This window comes from Myotis brandtii, unplaced genomic scaffold, assembly GCF_000412655.1.
Source record: "Myotis brandtii unplaced genomic scaffold, ASM41265v1 scaffold43, whole genome shotgun sequence".
Taxonomy (NCBI): Eukaryota; Metazoa; Chordata; class Mammalia; order Chiroptera; family Vespertilionidae; genus Myotis; species Myotis brandtii.
In genome coordinates, this window is record NW_005366455.1 from 3,502,551 (window position 1) to 3,515,314 (window position 12,764).

Below are 12,764 nucleotides of genomic sequence, written 5' to 3' on the forward strand. Positions count from 1 at the left end.
AAAGAAGAAAGACACCTTAAACTAGTGATTCACCAAATAAGAAATCCCTGCCAGCAACATCAGTAGCACCAGGTAGCTTCTTAGAAATGCAAATTTTAGGGTCCTATCCTAGACCTACAAAATCAGAAACTCTGTGGGTGGAGCCCAGGTCTATAATTTAACAAGGCCTCTTGGTGATCCTGACTCAAGTTCAAGTTTGAGAACCATTTCCTTAGACAATTAAAGGTTGACCTTTTACTGCAGACACATACATTTATTATATTAATAAGGAATCTCATAGCTCTGAGAGTGAGTGAAGGGGTGAGAAATCGATTAGATCTCTGGAAGCTAGAAGGTACATGTCTCCATGGATAGGCTGAAAATAATGGGTACCTTGAGATGTGGTAATGAAGAAAATGGGGAACCTTTTCTATCTACATATATAAAAGCCTAAGCAACTGTTATGACTGGTCGACCGGTTGCCATGATGTACACTGACCACCAGGGGACAGATGCTCAGCGCAGCAGGGCCAGGATGAGTGGGAGCAGCGTGGCACCCAGCCCCAGCTTGGTCTCCTCCCTGGCCACCTGCCACTTCGCGCACTGCTGCATCCCTCTGGGGATGTCAGACTGCCAGTTTCAGCCCGATCCCCGTAGGCCGACAGTCCAAAATCCCCTGAGGGGTTCCGGATTGCGAGAGGGCGCAGGCCAGGCTGAGGGACCTCTAGTGAACCAGGCCTCTAGTATCTATATATTTGTGGTAGGGCATATTTCAAGGGAAGAAATGGATAAGACGGTACCATGCAGACTGATTAACTCATCCAATTACTAAACTCTGGCCTGGGTGTTAATCAGGTTCATAATACATCATCAGTGGTTCCTGTAAATCCCCTCTTTTTATATGTTAAGATATTTCTATTAGCTACATTCTTCATCTGACTGGTCTACTGAAGGGCATCTTGACCAATAATGGTAGAAAAGTGAAAAAACAATAATGGCTAAAGTTTGCTGAGAACTCAATATGAGCCAGTCACTAAGCAACAGACTTAACATGCATTAATTCTTCAAGTCTTCTAGAATCCTAGGAGTCATGGTCTCAGCTTCACTCCAGAAATAAAGAGAGGCTGGAAGATATTATATACTAGGATTTATCCCAACTTCAAATTCCAAGTGATTGACTACTAGGAGAAAGACAATAATCTCAAGAAAAGTAATAAATAGATTGTTAAATACTGCTTAAGAGGCAATGAAATTTAAAATGTTTCAATTCTGGGCATATATTAGGTATCCAATGAATATTATTATTAGCTATCATCGTCATCATCACTATTACCATCCTTAGTCTTGAAAATCCTTGTATACATTATGTTTCTAGATTCTAAAACCCATATCTGAGCAGATTCTGGAAATACTGTTTGGAGAAATTCTCTCTCAGAAATAAATGACCCAAAATAAAATTTATGAATTGAGCTTCTTCAAATCTGCTTATAGTCTCAAATGGTCTGAAATTACTATTGAAATCTACTACTTTACATTGAAGTCTACTGCTTTCCATTTTTTGTTTTCTAGTGAATTTGTTTTGAGACTTAGAAATCATGCACACTCAAAAAATTTGTTTCCCAGACTTTAAACTCAATTTAAGCACGTACTATAATGTCCTAAATTTCTGAATTACTTAGATCTAGTTCTGCTTCTCTACCTTGCATATCATAGTCTTCACTCACTTCAGCACCCAGATAAGCCAATTCATAAAACAGTTGCCAACTTTCACCAACCCTGGCCTCACTGTCGAAAGAAAAATGCGGGAACAAAGCTGCAGAGAGTGGAAACTGGTAGAACACAGGAAAACAGATGTTGAGAGAAAGGGTTGAAGTGGAGCACCAACAGATTAGTTATTCTCTACGGAACAACACTGAGACATGAGCTGCAAGAGAAGAAAACAAACCTGTCCTCTCACCTGCTAAATGTTGTCCCTCAAATGCTGAGGTTGCCCTACAGGGTCTCTAAGTGAGAGCATGGTAGGGAGAGGTAGCCCTTAGAAATGTTACTAATTTAAAGTTCATGAGACCAACAACTCAGCATCCTGAGAGTGATTGCTGTTCTGTGGGGCCTCAACCACAAAAGACCAACATGAAAAAATTAAATGCTAATGACCAAATCTTTCTACGGCTCTAAGGATGGGCCCAGGCCACCTACTGACCTTGACATACAAAATCCACTTTGTCTGCATTGAAGAGAATATCCCTCCTAGTCTTGTGATCAGAGACCTTGACAATTTGGAAAGTCAGAGACCAAGTAATGGCCAAGCTTGAGGGAATTCAGAGTGCTTGCTCAGGATTCACCGGAAGTCTGTACAAAAACTGTGGCTACTGAGTTCTGTTTCTGGATGGGTTTATATCAATGCTCAGTCAGCTCTCCAGAGGGGAGGGGAGTCCACAGCACATAAATATTAAAACATCTCTTTAAGATGTTGGGTATTTATGAGTACTAGCATAAAAAACAACCTTTCTCATCCCACTGATTATATATTGTTTGAAAAGATAAATACAAGAAGACAACTGACCTAACAATGGCCTATTCTTGATTATATGTTGCATTAAATACAGAAATTATAACGAGGGCACTTTTGAATCTACCTTTAGCATCGGCAAAAGTGTGTAATGAAAAGGTATGTGGCTTTGCCTAACAGATTAATGCAAACCACAGGTCACAAGAAGCCCGGAGTAAGTGAGGTAGATCAACACAAACTTAGAACTTCTACAGAGAAGTAGGTCAAAGCCCAAGGCTTCTGATTAGTCTTTGTGTCTCTATAGCCTTGAGTAGGATGCTTTGCACAAAGTAGGAATCTAATGTTTTTAATGGAATTAATGAATGAATGAATGTGGGAGAAAGAGAGGGAAAGATGTCTGGCAAGTAAGGAGCAACATACATGCTCTTTGTACATGCTTACTGGCTTCCAACTTGTTCTACTGCAATCTGCAGTGAGAAATGCATTTTGCATCATGTCCTAGTACTCACATACATACCTTGTGTACATATGCACATGTATACATTTTACATACACATATAACTTAAATTATGAAATAATTCTTACACTCATTACAATCTACGCAATGATATTTTCTATTCTTTTCTGTGCTATTTTTTAAAATGGTAGTTTTGATTCCATCAAATTGATTTCAAGATGTATTTATGCATTACATTCTGCAATTTTTAGAAACCCTCACTTAGCTAGAAGCTCATGCATGGATTTTGGAGTCAGACCTGGGTTGAAATCCTGGATCTGCCAATTTATTACCTGTGTCATCATAGGTAAGTTTCCTAATTTCTCTGAGCTGCCAGTTTCTTATTTGTGAAATACAAACCTACTCTGTTATCTTTCCAAAGCATAAATCTCAACATGCCATCTCCATTTCAAGGGTTCCCTGTTGCTCTAGAGCTGAAGACTAAGTGCTTTATCTTTGACGAGTGGCCAGGTGCATGAGTTCGTGCACATTGAAAGGAAATTAATTAGAAGAAATATTTTAATAGCGCTATTCACCTTTTCTCTATAATAGAAGTGTCAGCCAAATTCATGATCAATTACAATGACACATCGAAACACAAATGTGCGATTGGCACCAGTGGGAGCTTTATATGTATCATACATGCGCGAGTCAGCTTAGCCTTTTATAGATATAGAACAGTGATGGCGAACCTATGACATGCGTGTCAGAGGTGACACACAAACTCATTTTTTTGGTTGACTTTTCTTTGTTAAATGGCATTTAAATATATAAAATAAATATCAAAAATATAAGTCTTTGTTTTACTATGGTTGCAAATATCAAAAAATTTCTATATGTGACACGGCACCAGAGTTAAGTTAGGGTTTTGCAAAATGCTGACACGCCGAGCTCAAAAGGTTCGCCATCACGGTGCTGTCCTCTCCTCTGTTTTTACTCTTTTTACTTATGCTCTCCCCTCTGTCTGAAGTGCCATGTCCCCTGCATGTCACCAGACTGACTCTTGCTCCTTTAAAAAGACTCAGCTCAGCCCCTACCCTCATTCCATCCCATCCCAGGCTAGGAGACTTCCCTGGAATCCCGAGTCCCTGCCTCCACCATTTCTTACTTCTTTTCAGTTGGGTCAAGTTTCTAAGCTTTCTAAATCTCCGTTTTCCAGCTAATGAAAAGAAAATAGGATTCCACCGAGTCTCCTACCTACCTATTTCAGGACTTCTGTGTTGATCAAATGAGATGAGGCACGGAAAATGCTTCACAGACATTTTGGTTAAAGTGTCAAATATTTGCACCTGGCTATAAAGCAAGTCGTGTTCCTGGGCTGAAGAAACTGCAAGGAGGCTAGTCGCTAGGGAGAGGAAGCCGGGCATTGCTACATGATGTTATTACCCAGATGGTTGGACACTTAGCATATTGGCCTTTTATATATATAGATAATGCGGCCTTTAACAATTTGGCCTGTGTTGACCTTCATCTTTTTACTTCAGATGACCCTTATTTACATAACACACTCCACCTCTTCTAATATATAAAGTTCCCTAAATGTTTTCTCTTTGGGCCTATGTGCATGCTCTTCTGCCCAACTGATTAATTTCTACTGTTCTTTAGGTCATAATACAGAGTCCCTCAAAAACTTTCTTTGACCCCCCAGATCTGCCTTCAGTGCCTCCCTATTATGCTCCTATAGCATCTTTGGCTTACCCTTTTCATAGCATATCACCATTATTGTTCCAAAATATAAGCTGCATCCTCTAGAAGGCAGGAGACTCTGTCTTCTGCTCTATTCTCGTTGTGTTATTTATATTTCTAAAAAATTCTGTATACTTCCTCCCATCTCCTCTTAGTAAACAGAATAAGTTAGATGAATATATCCTAAGGATCGGGTAATTTGTTTGAAAAACAGTCAAGTCAATGCTTAAGTGACAGCTTTAAGATTTATCAGAGCAACCCTTTGGCCAGCACTCCTCAAACATGCTCACTTACTACCAGTGACTGAGGATGGCAGGGGGGCGGAGGCCTTGGAATGGATGGTCATTGAGTACCAACTCTCTGCCTAGCTCATGTATAATAAAGGAGAAGGTTGTCTACATTTGTCACCCCTGGAAGCTGACAACTTAGGCAGACATAAGTCTAGCATAGTCCCAAGAGCAGGGCTTTCAGAAGTCGGAAAAAAATTAATGAGAACATCAAGTTTGTAAGAGGGGGAATGGAGCAAAGGAGAGTTAATGGTATATCAGTTACTATTAGCACTTATCTGGTCATAGAGATTCTTTCATTAAGAGATTTCTCATTATTGTTTAAAAGTCACTTAAAAAATGATGGTAATATGTTCTAAGGAAAAAAAAATCTGCTTGCTTTGTTCAATTGATGAATTTTAACTCTCTATGGGAATGGCATTTATCATTGGGATTCCCAAACTGAAATGAGACCGCTTTGGCTCTGTTTGTAGAAACAAAAAAACACATCTTCAAGTGATCTGTATTCATTCTTCAAGGCCCTACAGACAGCCTCACTAAACTGTGAGTCAGAAGTGACAGCAAAAAGCCTCACTTCGAAAACACTAAAGTAAAGTTAATAGGAAAAACCACTGGAGATAGAGATTGGGACAAACACCAACAGAGGTATGAGCTGTGTATGACAAGACTGTGGCTCAATGAAATGCACAATCTCTGAAATAAAGAACTGAGATTTCAGTTTCCTGCACTGTCCCAATAGCACAAGATATGTTCACATACAGCAGTTCACACCTGGCTGTGAAGCTTTCCTGTTAACACTTTGTTGATCCTTCATCACTCTTAAATTCAAAGTTCCCAAAACATACTTTTTCAGTGATCACAAAAAATAAGAATGTATGTCCCCGACTTGCTTTACTTAAGTGATATTAGAAATATTTTTGTCTCAGCTCTAAAAGAGGGTCTTTGTAATAAGGATAGCCTCCCACAGGGAGTTAATAAGTATATTTGAACAGAGTACTATATGGCATTAATCTTTAACTTTTACATTATTAAAGGGAAGTGGGGAAAAAAGGAGAGAAGTCATCTAGAGGTAATCTGTTTGTGCTGGAGCCCATGGAATGACTCCCGCAAGCCACTTCCAATTCCTTTCTCCCTTGCCTTTGGGGTATTATTTCTCAGGATTCTTTTACAACTGGCAGAGACTTTTAAAAGGACTTTTTGCCAATAAGAAGTTGTCCTCTAGAAAATGTTCTGAAAGGGATAAACTTGACTGACACATTCCACTGGCCATTTGCCCCATTCTCCTTGGAAAGTGGACATGAAGCCTAGAGCTGCAATAGCCATCTCAGAATCATGATGCAACATAAGGAAAAGGCCCAAACACTAGAAAGCAGAGGAGAAAAATTAAAAGAAGCCACTTTATGAGGCCAGGGTCACTGAATTCCTTAAAGGATGAGACAAATATATCAATTGAGTTTTCTGTTGTTTACAGCCAAATGGGATCTGCCTTGACATGTTGTTATTGACAATTCTTCTGGGGCTAGTCCATTCTGTGGACAAGTGTTGAGCCCAACTCCAAACCATATGGACATTCAAGTGACATGGCAGGAAGAAAGTGTTGGTTCTAATGACCAGCTTAGGGACAGCTAATGAGCTATGGTTTTTAACAAGCAATTGACAAAAGAGGTGAGTAATAACTGTTCTTCACTTACGTACATGATATGATTGATCTAAGAGAATCGGTGCTAGTTTTTTTGCCTTTTGTCCCCTCACTTTGTTTTTGTTTCTAATGATTGAAATACACCAACAGGAGTTTGGGCTCCAATTAGGTAACCGTTAACCAAGTATCTGTGGAACAGACAGAATCTAATAGGTTCCTATGCCCACAAATTTAAGACTCAATGGCTAGATATAATCAATAACTTTTCTAAATAGTTATAGTTAGTTCAATAACCTTATTAATATATACCCCAATAATATGCATCTTAGTCTAATAGTTTAAAGTATAATAGCCTACTTAAATAGTTATAGTCAACACTTATTAAACTAGGTACTGGGATAATTTTATTTATTCCACAAGCAATTAATAGGAAATAGGATGCACCGTTGTCCCTATTTTGCAGTGAGAAAACGGAAACTTTGAAAAATTAATACATTTGAACCAAGATTCTAAAAAGACCAAACCTCAGGTCTTCCCCAAATTGAATGTATATGCAATTTCATGATTTTTACAATATATTCTGTATATATCTCTATTCTAATAGAACATATTATACTGTGATTATTTTTATATGAGACAGTTTCAGCTCTTAGACTAAGTTCCCTGAGGGTAAAGATAGTTTCTAAACTTCTTTGTATGGCCTAAGAAATATAGCAGATGCTCAATAAAAGCTTCCTACAAACATTGGTGAATATCTTCTGGGAATTCAAGGCTGCTTAACTGTAGTACTGAGGAGCTGTGTGCCATTTGCCACTTTAGTTTAATAGCTGCTGCGTATCAGTCAATAAGTATTTAGTAAGCATATACTAAGTGCCTAAAATCACACTGGATCACAGAAAGCCTTATTTTGCATAATTAAGTCTAAATGGGCACATTATTTATGAATATGTAGAAGAGAAAAAAGTTATCGATAGGATTCCCAAGAGCAAGTAATACCCTTTCTTGTCTGGATTACTGGATTGCTAAATCAGGAGATACTTGCAAACATGGTGTACCTTAATATCGGTAAGGTATTTGACAAAGTCCTAATGTTCATGGATGAACTGGAGAATGCACACTAGATCACAGTAGACTGGATTAATAGCTAACAGTGTTGATTAATGGAGATCTTGAATGATGAGTTATGGGGATTACACTTGACTTTGATCAAACGATCTTTTAATGACATGAATGAGTGCACAATGATTAAATATAAGGATGGCATAAAGTTACAAAGGATAACTAATATATTGGAGGACAAAAAAAATACTTTAAAGTATTTTATTGGCTACAACAATGGGCTAAATCTAATAAGCAAATATTTAACTTAAATAAAGAGAATATCTTACATCTAAAAAAATCATTGTACGAATGATTGGATTTTTCACAATATATTGAGGAATCTGGCTTGATAAGAACTCTAGTGAAAACAAAATATATAAAAGTTAAGGCAACTGATATAAAAGTTAAGTCCATTTTAATAAGTTTAAAGGATTAAGGCCAAAAGAGGCAAGAGTCCTGTTGATTGCTGTGCCTTTTTTTTTCTGACCATACTTGAGAAATGGTGTACATCTCTCCATGCCATGCTCAATAGACAACAATCATAAATTCCATAAACTTAGTAGTGTTGAATGTTTTCAGAATGTGGTTACCAAGAGTGCTACAGGCTCAATTATAATATGTGACTAAGACAAATAGAAGAATTTATCCTGAATAAGTTATTATATTTCTCAAGGTTATGTACATGTTTTCTTTTTCTTCCTTGTAAGGCCAGCTCTGAGCACAGAGCCTGGCACGTGTTTGGAGTTGAATAATTGTTAATGAAGAGGTCACGCAGTCAATTCAGATATCTGGAGAGCTACTACTGAGGTTCACATCCTGTGTCCAGGTAGATCAATCTAGGACCTCTGGTAAATGTTACATAGAAGCAGCTTTTGGGTGGAGACAAGTGGGCATGTGTATGTCAATTAGAGTGATTTGAAAGAGGAAAAGGATGCCTCATGAATTCTTGTCACTGGGATGTATGGGTCAAGTGACATCCTGTGAGGGATTTTGTGGAGAAGATGCCTCTGCTGGATGGGACATGAGACCTGACCATCTAAGGTCCCATTCAACTCTGAGATTCTGTCAAAGCATTAATTAATTATTTATTGAATATAGATTGTTCCATAAGGAGATAATGGTGAGCGAAAGCAGGCAAGGTCCCTGCTCCCAGGGGGCCTGGAGACGAGACCAGTGGTCTCCAAAATGGGCTGTGTGCATCCCAGTTGAAGGGAGGAAGAAAATATTAGAGTTATTACTTATTAATTTAAAATTTTTTCATGCTTTTGTTAATTTTTATATTTTCTATCCTATATAATAAAAGGCTAATATGCAAACCGACTGAACGGCGGAACAACCAGAGGAACGACCAGTCGCTATGACGTGCACTGATCACCAGGGGGCAGACACTCAACACAGGAGCTGCCCCTTGGTGGTCAGTGTGCTCCCACAGGGGGAGCATTGCTCAGCCAGAAGCCAGGCTCACGGCTGGAGAGTGCAGTGGTGGCGGTGGGAGCCTCCCTGCCTCCACAGCAGCACTAAGGATCCCCCAAGGGCTCCCGGACTGCAAGAGGGTGCAGGCCGGGCTGAGGGAGCCCCCCGCCCCCCAGTGTACGAATTTTGTGCACTGAGCCTCTAGTATGTTTTATAATACATATGATACCTTGCATATCATTCAGAATCAAATACATATATTTTGGGGAATTAACACCCAAAAACATTTTAACTTATACACTGTGTGATCAACCAAGATGCTAAATAATCATGTGAACTAATACAAATTGCAACCACATCAAGTGCCACCACTTCTATTCCCCTTTGTGGAACTAATCTGAACTCATTCAAACATAAAGCTTTAAGGTTCATACACTGTGGAAGCCCTTGAGCTGCTGCTGCTGCCGTGGAGACTAACATATTGTAAACCCTAAGCAGTTGTCAGGCTTTTGGGACAGGACTTAGCCCATGCTATGTTCACATCCTAGAAGGATTAGCACTGTGAGAATCCAGGCCTATGATTCTGTTATAGTGATAAGGATTTTTTTAACTACCATCATTTACAGATGAATTCTTTATAAGCCAAGCTTTTCTTAGAAGAGCTGAAAGTTCAGGGCCAACCCTTGAGAAGCAGAGATAAGAGGCAGATGTTGCCTCTATTGAGAAGCCACTGTGGGACATACTCATATGATATATTCCTGTGATATAAAGATATATGGACAATAGAGGTTTGTTTCATATAGTGGCATAAACACATGCAAAAAAAATGGAATATAACCTCCTCTGGACTGGAACCTTATCTTAGTTATCTTTGTATCTTCCCTAGAGCTTACTAAAGTAGCTAGAATACAGTAGGTACCAATCAAATATTTATTGAAAGAGTGAAAGATTGAACAGATGAAAAATGAATGATGTGCTTTTAGTTGTACATATAGTAGGTTTAGAACTCATAGTTCTCAATTATGGACACTGTTAGGGACGATCCCACAGCAACTATCTTCTTAGACTCACCTGGTCCCAGGCATATCAGGAAAGTTCATAATGTCGTTGATAAAGGACAGTAATAATAACAACGATAATGATAATAGCTAACATTATGATTGCTTATTATGTGCCAACACAAAAACTGCTTGCTTTAAAACTTAAAGAACAAGGAGTAGAGCAATCATTAAATATAATTAAAGATAAGGACAGAATAAAGTAATTCAGAGTATAAAGAATCACACTTTGATCTCTTATCCAAAAATATGGCACCTGTCTGAAACTCCACTGAAAGAATTTTAGATCATTGATTAATCAGTTAACTGGCACAATATTTTGAATTTGATTAAAAAAGGTCTGCCGCTTGCGTCTACAGACGCTTACTAGTATGGTGTACAAATGGTTAATACAAAGAGGTCAGAGTCAAAGGAAAGACTATTGCTTGTACACATGTCTGGGCTGGGCAGTAAATTGCATATTTTTCTGACATCATTCTATTGTGTCTCCAGTTATGATTATCCTAAGAAATTTTTTTTCTGGTCAAATCTACATGGGTGCAAATTAGCTTCAGGATAGTGTCTCCTAGTGTCCCAAAGAATAACCTCAAGATCTGGGGGGAAATAAGCATTAGGTGACAACAATTTGGGGAGTGATAAGTGCTGAGTGTTTTGTGCTCCTCTTAGAGACTTACATTGCACACGAGTATATTAGAGATAAAAAGACCACTGTAAGGAAACGTGTTCAGTATTACTTAATCCAGAATTCTCCATAGCTTTTGACAAGTAAGCAATTTTTCAACAGAATGCTTCACATATATTTTCTTGGAATTAGGGTTAAGGAATACTGGCTTTTAAAGTTCCTAGAAAGAGCTCTGTGCTGGGATTCTAGCAGTGGACATATGGAAAGGGGATTACTATGAAGACCTATCTGATTTGGAGAAAGTAAGGTTTACTATGGTCTGGGCCAGAAAAGACTCATGCTTGGTATTGTTATTTATATGACAAAAATGAAACCCAAAATAAAGACTTGGGAGAAAAAGACCGACTTTTAATCAGTTGTTTGAATGAACAGTTTAGTTATTATGGCGGTCTCACACAGTCATAGAAATTTATATTTTCATTTTATCCCAAAGAAAAACTTGACCATCTTTCTTTAATACTATCAACCTGGAAGCTTGACAGTAAGGATTAAAAATTGCTCCTTCCTTCCCACTTGGTTATTGGAAAGGCTCTGAAAGGTAATCAGTCTTGTGAAGCTACACTTTACAGTCTGCATAAAAATGCCATGATTTCCCTACCTCTCCCCAACCTAATTGAAAGTGCATAATATCACCCAGCTGGGGAAATGTAAACGGTAAACATACGCAATATATCATGCTCCCACACAAAAGCTGGTTACTAATAGGGACTGGGTGGCTGTCAGGACCAAAAGGAACCTGGAAAACAAGTCTTTTTCTTTTTCTCCATCTAGAATGAGAGCTCTTTGTGTCTGCCACCCTCCCCCCTTCACCTCCTCCCCCCCAGACTTCAAGCTGCAGCCAGATTAAACCAAGGTCAGTCAACTCATTCCCTGCCTGTGTAATTCTAAGGGTCACCTAACAATGTATATTGACTAACACGCTCTTATATCAGCCTTTCCAGAGATGAAGCATTTTGCTTTTGGCAGGAGGTGGAGCTGGAATCATCCCGTTTCCCACCTACTTCAATTGTGTGACGGATGGTCCTATTATCTCTTGCCTTAGCTGCTATACCTAAAGATCCTTGGCCTTGTCACCTCTTATCTTTTTCTATTTCATCAAACTCCTATTGCCAAGATGTTCTCCTTTCCTACTGTTGATCATCCATGAATATCTGTACAGAATCACATGAATATAAAATCTCAATCTTACTTTTCAAAACCCTCTGCACCTCTGCAGTGATCTATGATTCCACCTGTTATGCCTTCTTATAAGTCATCATTCTCACCTAAGACTCCTCATCTCTTTTAAATAAGACTTTCACAGTAGGGTTTTTAGCTGAAAGTGTTCACCATATTCCTTCAGAAATCACTCCCTGTTGTACCATGAACTCAACTTCTACTACTCATTCATGTCATCTTATAATGGGCTATTGTTTTATTTTTGATAGCCAATACCTTACAGGTAGGTCAAAGCATAGCACTTGTCAAGGGTACTGTGTCATTTCAGTTTTAATAGATTGAAGGATGTGTTTTTATATGCTTCAGAAGTAGAGATAACTTCAAACTTATTAAGTTAAAACTACATTCATCTTTCAATAAATTACATTACCTGTCAACTGGCACCGGTGGATGGTATGGCTTGTTGACCTTGGCATAGAGACCCTCTAAATGGTCTCTCTCCGGAGAGAGTGGACGGCCATCGCGAGGATAAACCAGTGGTCCAGCCCGAGGGGGAGACGGAGACCTATAGACATTTGCTGATGCACATGGTTCCCGGAAGTGGTTCACTCTGGCATAATTGGGATCCATTTCATCATCGTCCATATCATGGAGTGATCCAATTGTACCAGTAGCATAATCAACAAGACCTCTTGCCTGCTTTTCCCTTAGCTCCTGATGTTTTGCTCCAATCCTGAAAAAGGTAGAACAGGTAAC

The 12,764-nt window shown here is 38.8% G+C and overlaps 1 protein-coding gene across 1 annotated transcript in view; it reads right to left on the reverse strand.

Annotated features, from left to right (window-relative positions):
- PARD3B (par-3 family cell polarity regulator beta) overlaps nucleotides 1–12,764 on the reverse strand; it is an 868,889-nt gene that overhangs the window by 139,430 nt on the left and 716,695 nt on the right. Inside the window, exon 20 of the mRNA XM_014546096.1 lies at nucleotides 12,439–12,741. Coding sequence (XP_014401582.1) covers nucleotides 12,439–12,741 — 303 coding nt within the window. The remainder of the gene's footprint in view (nucleotides 1–12,438; nucleotides 12,742–12,764) is intronic.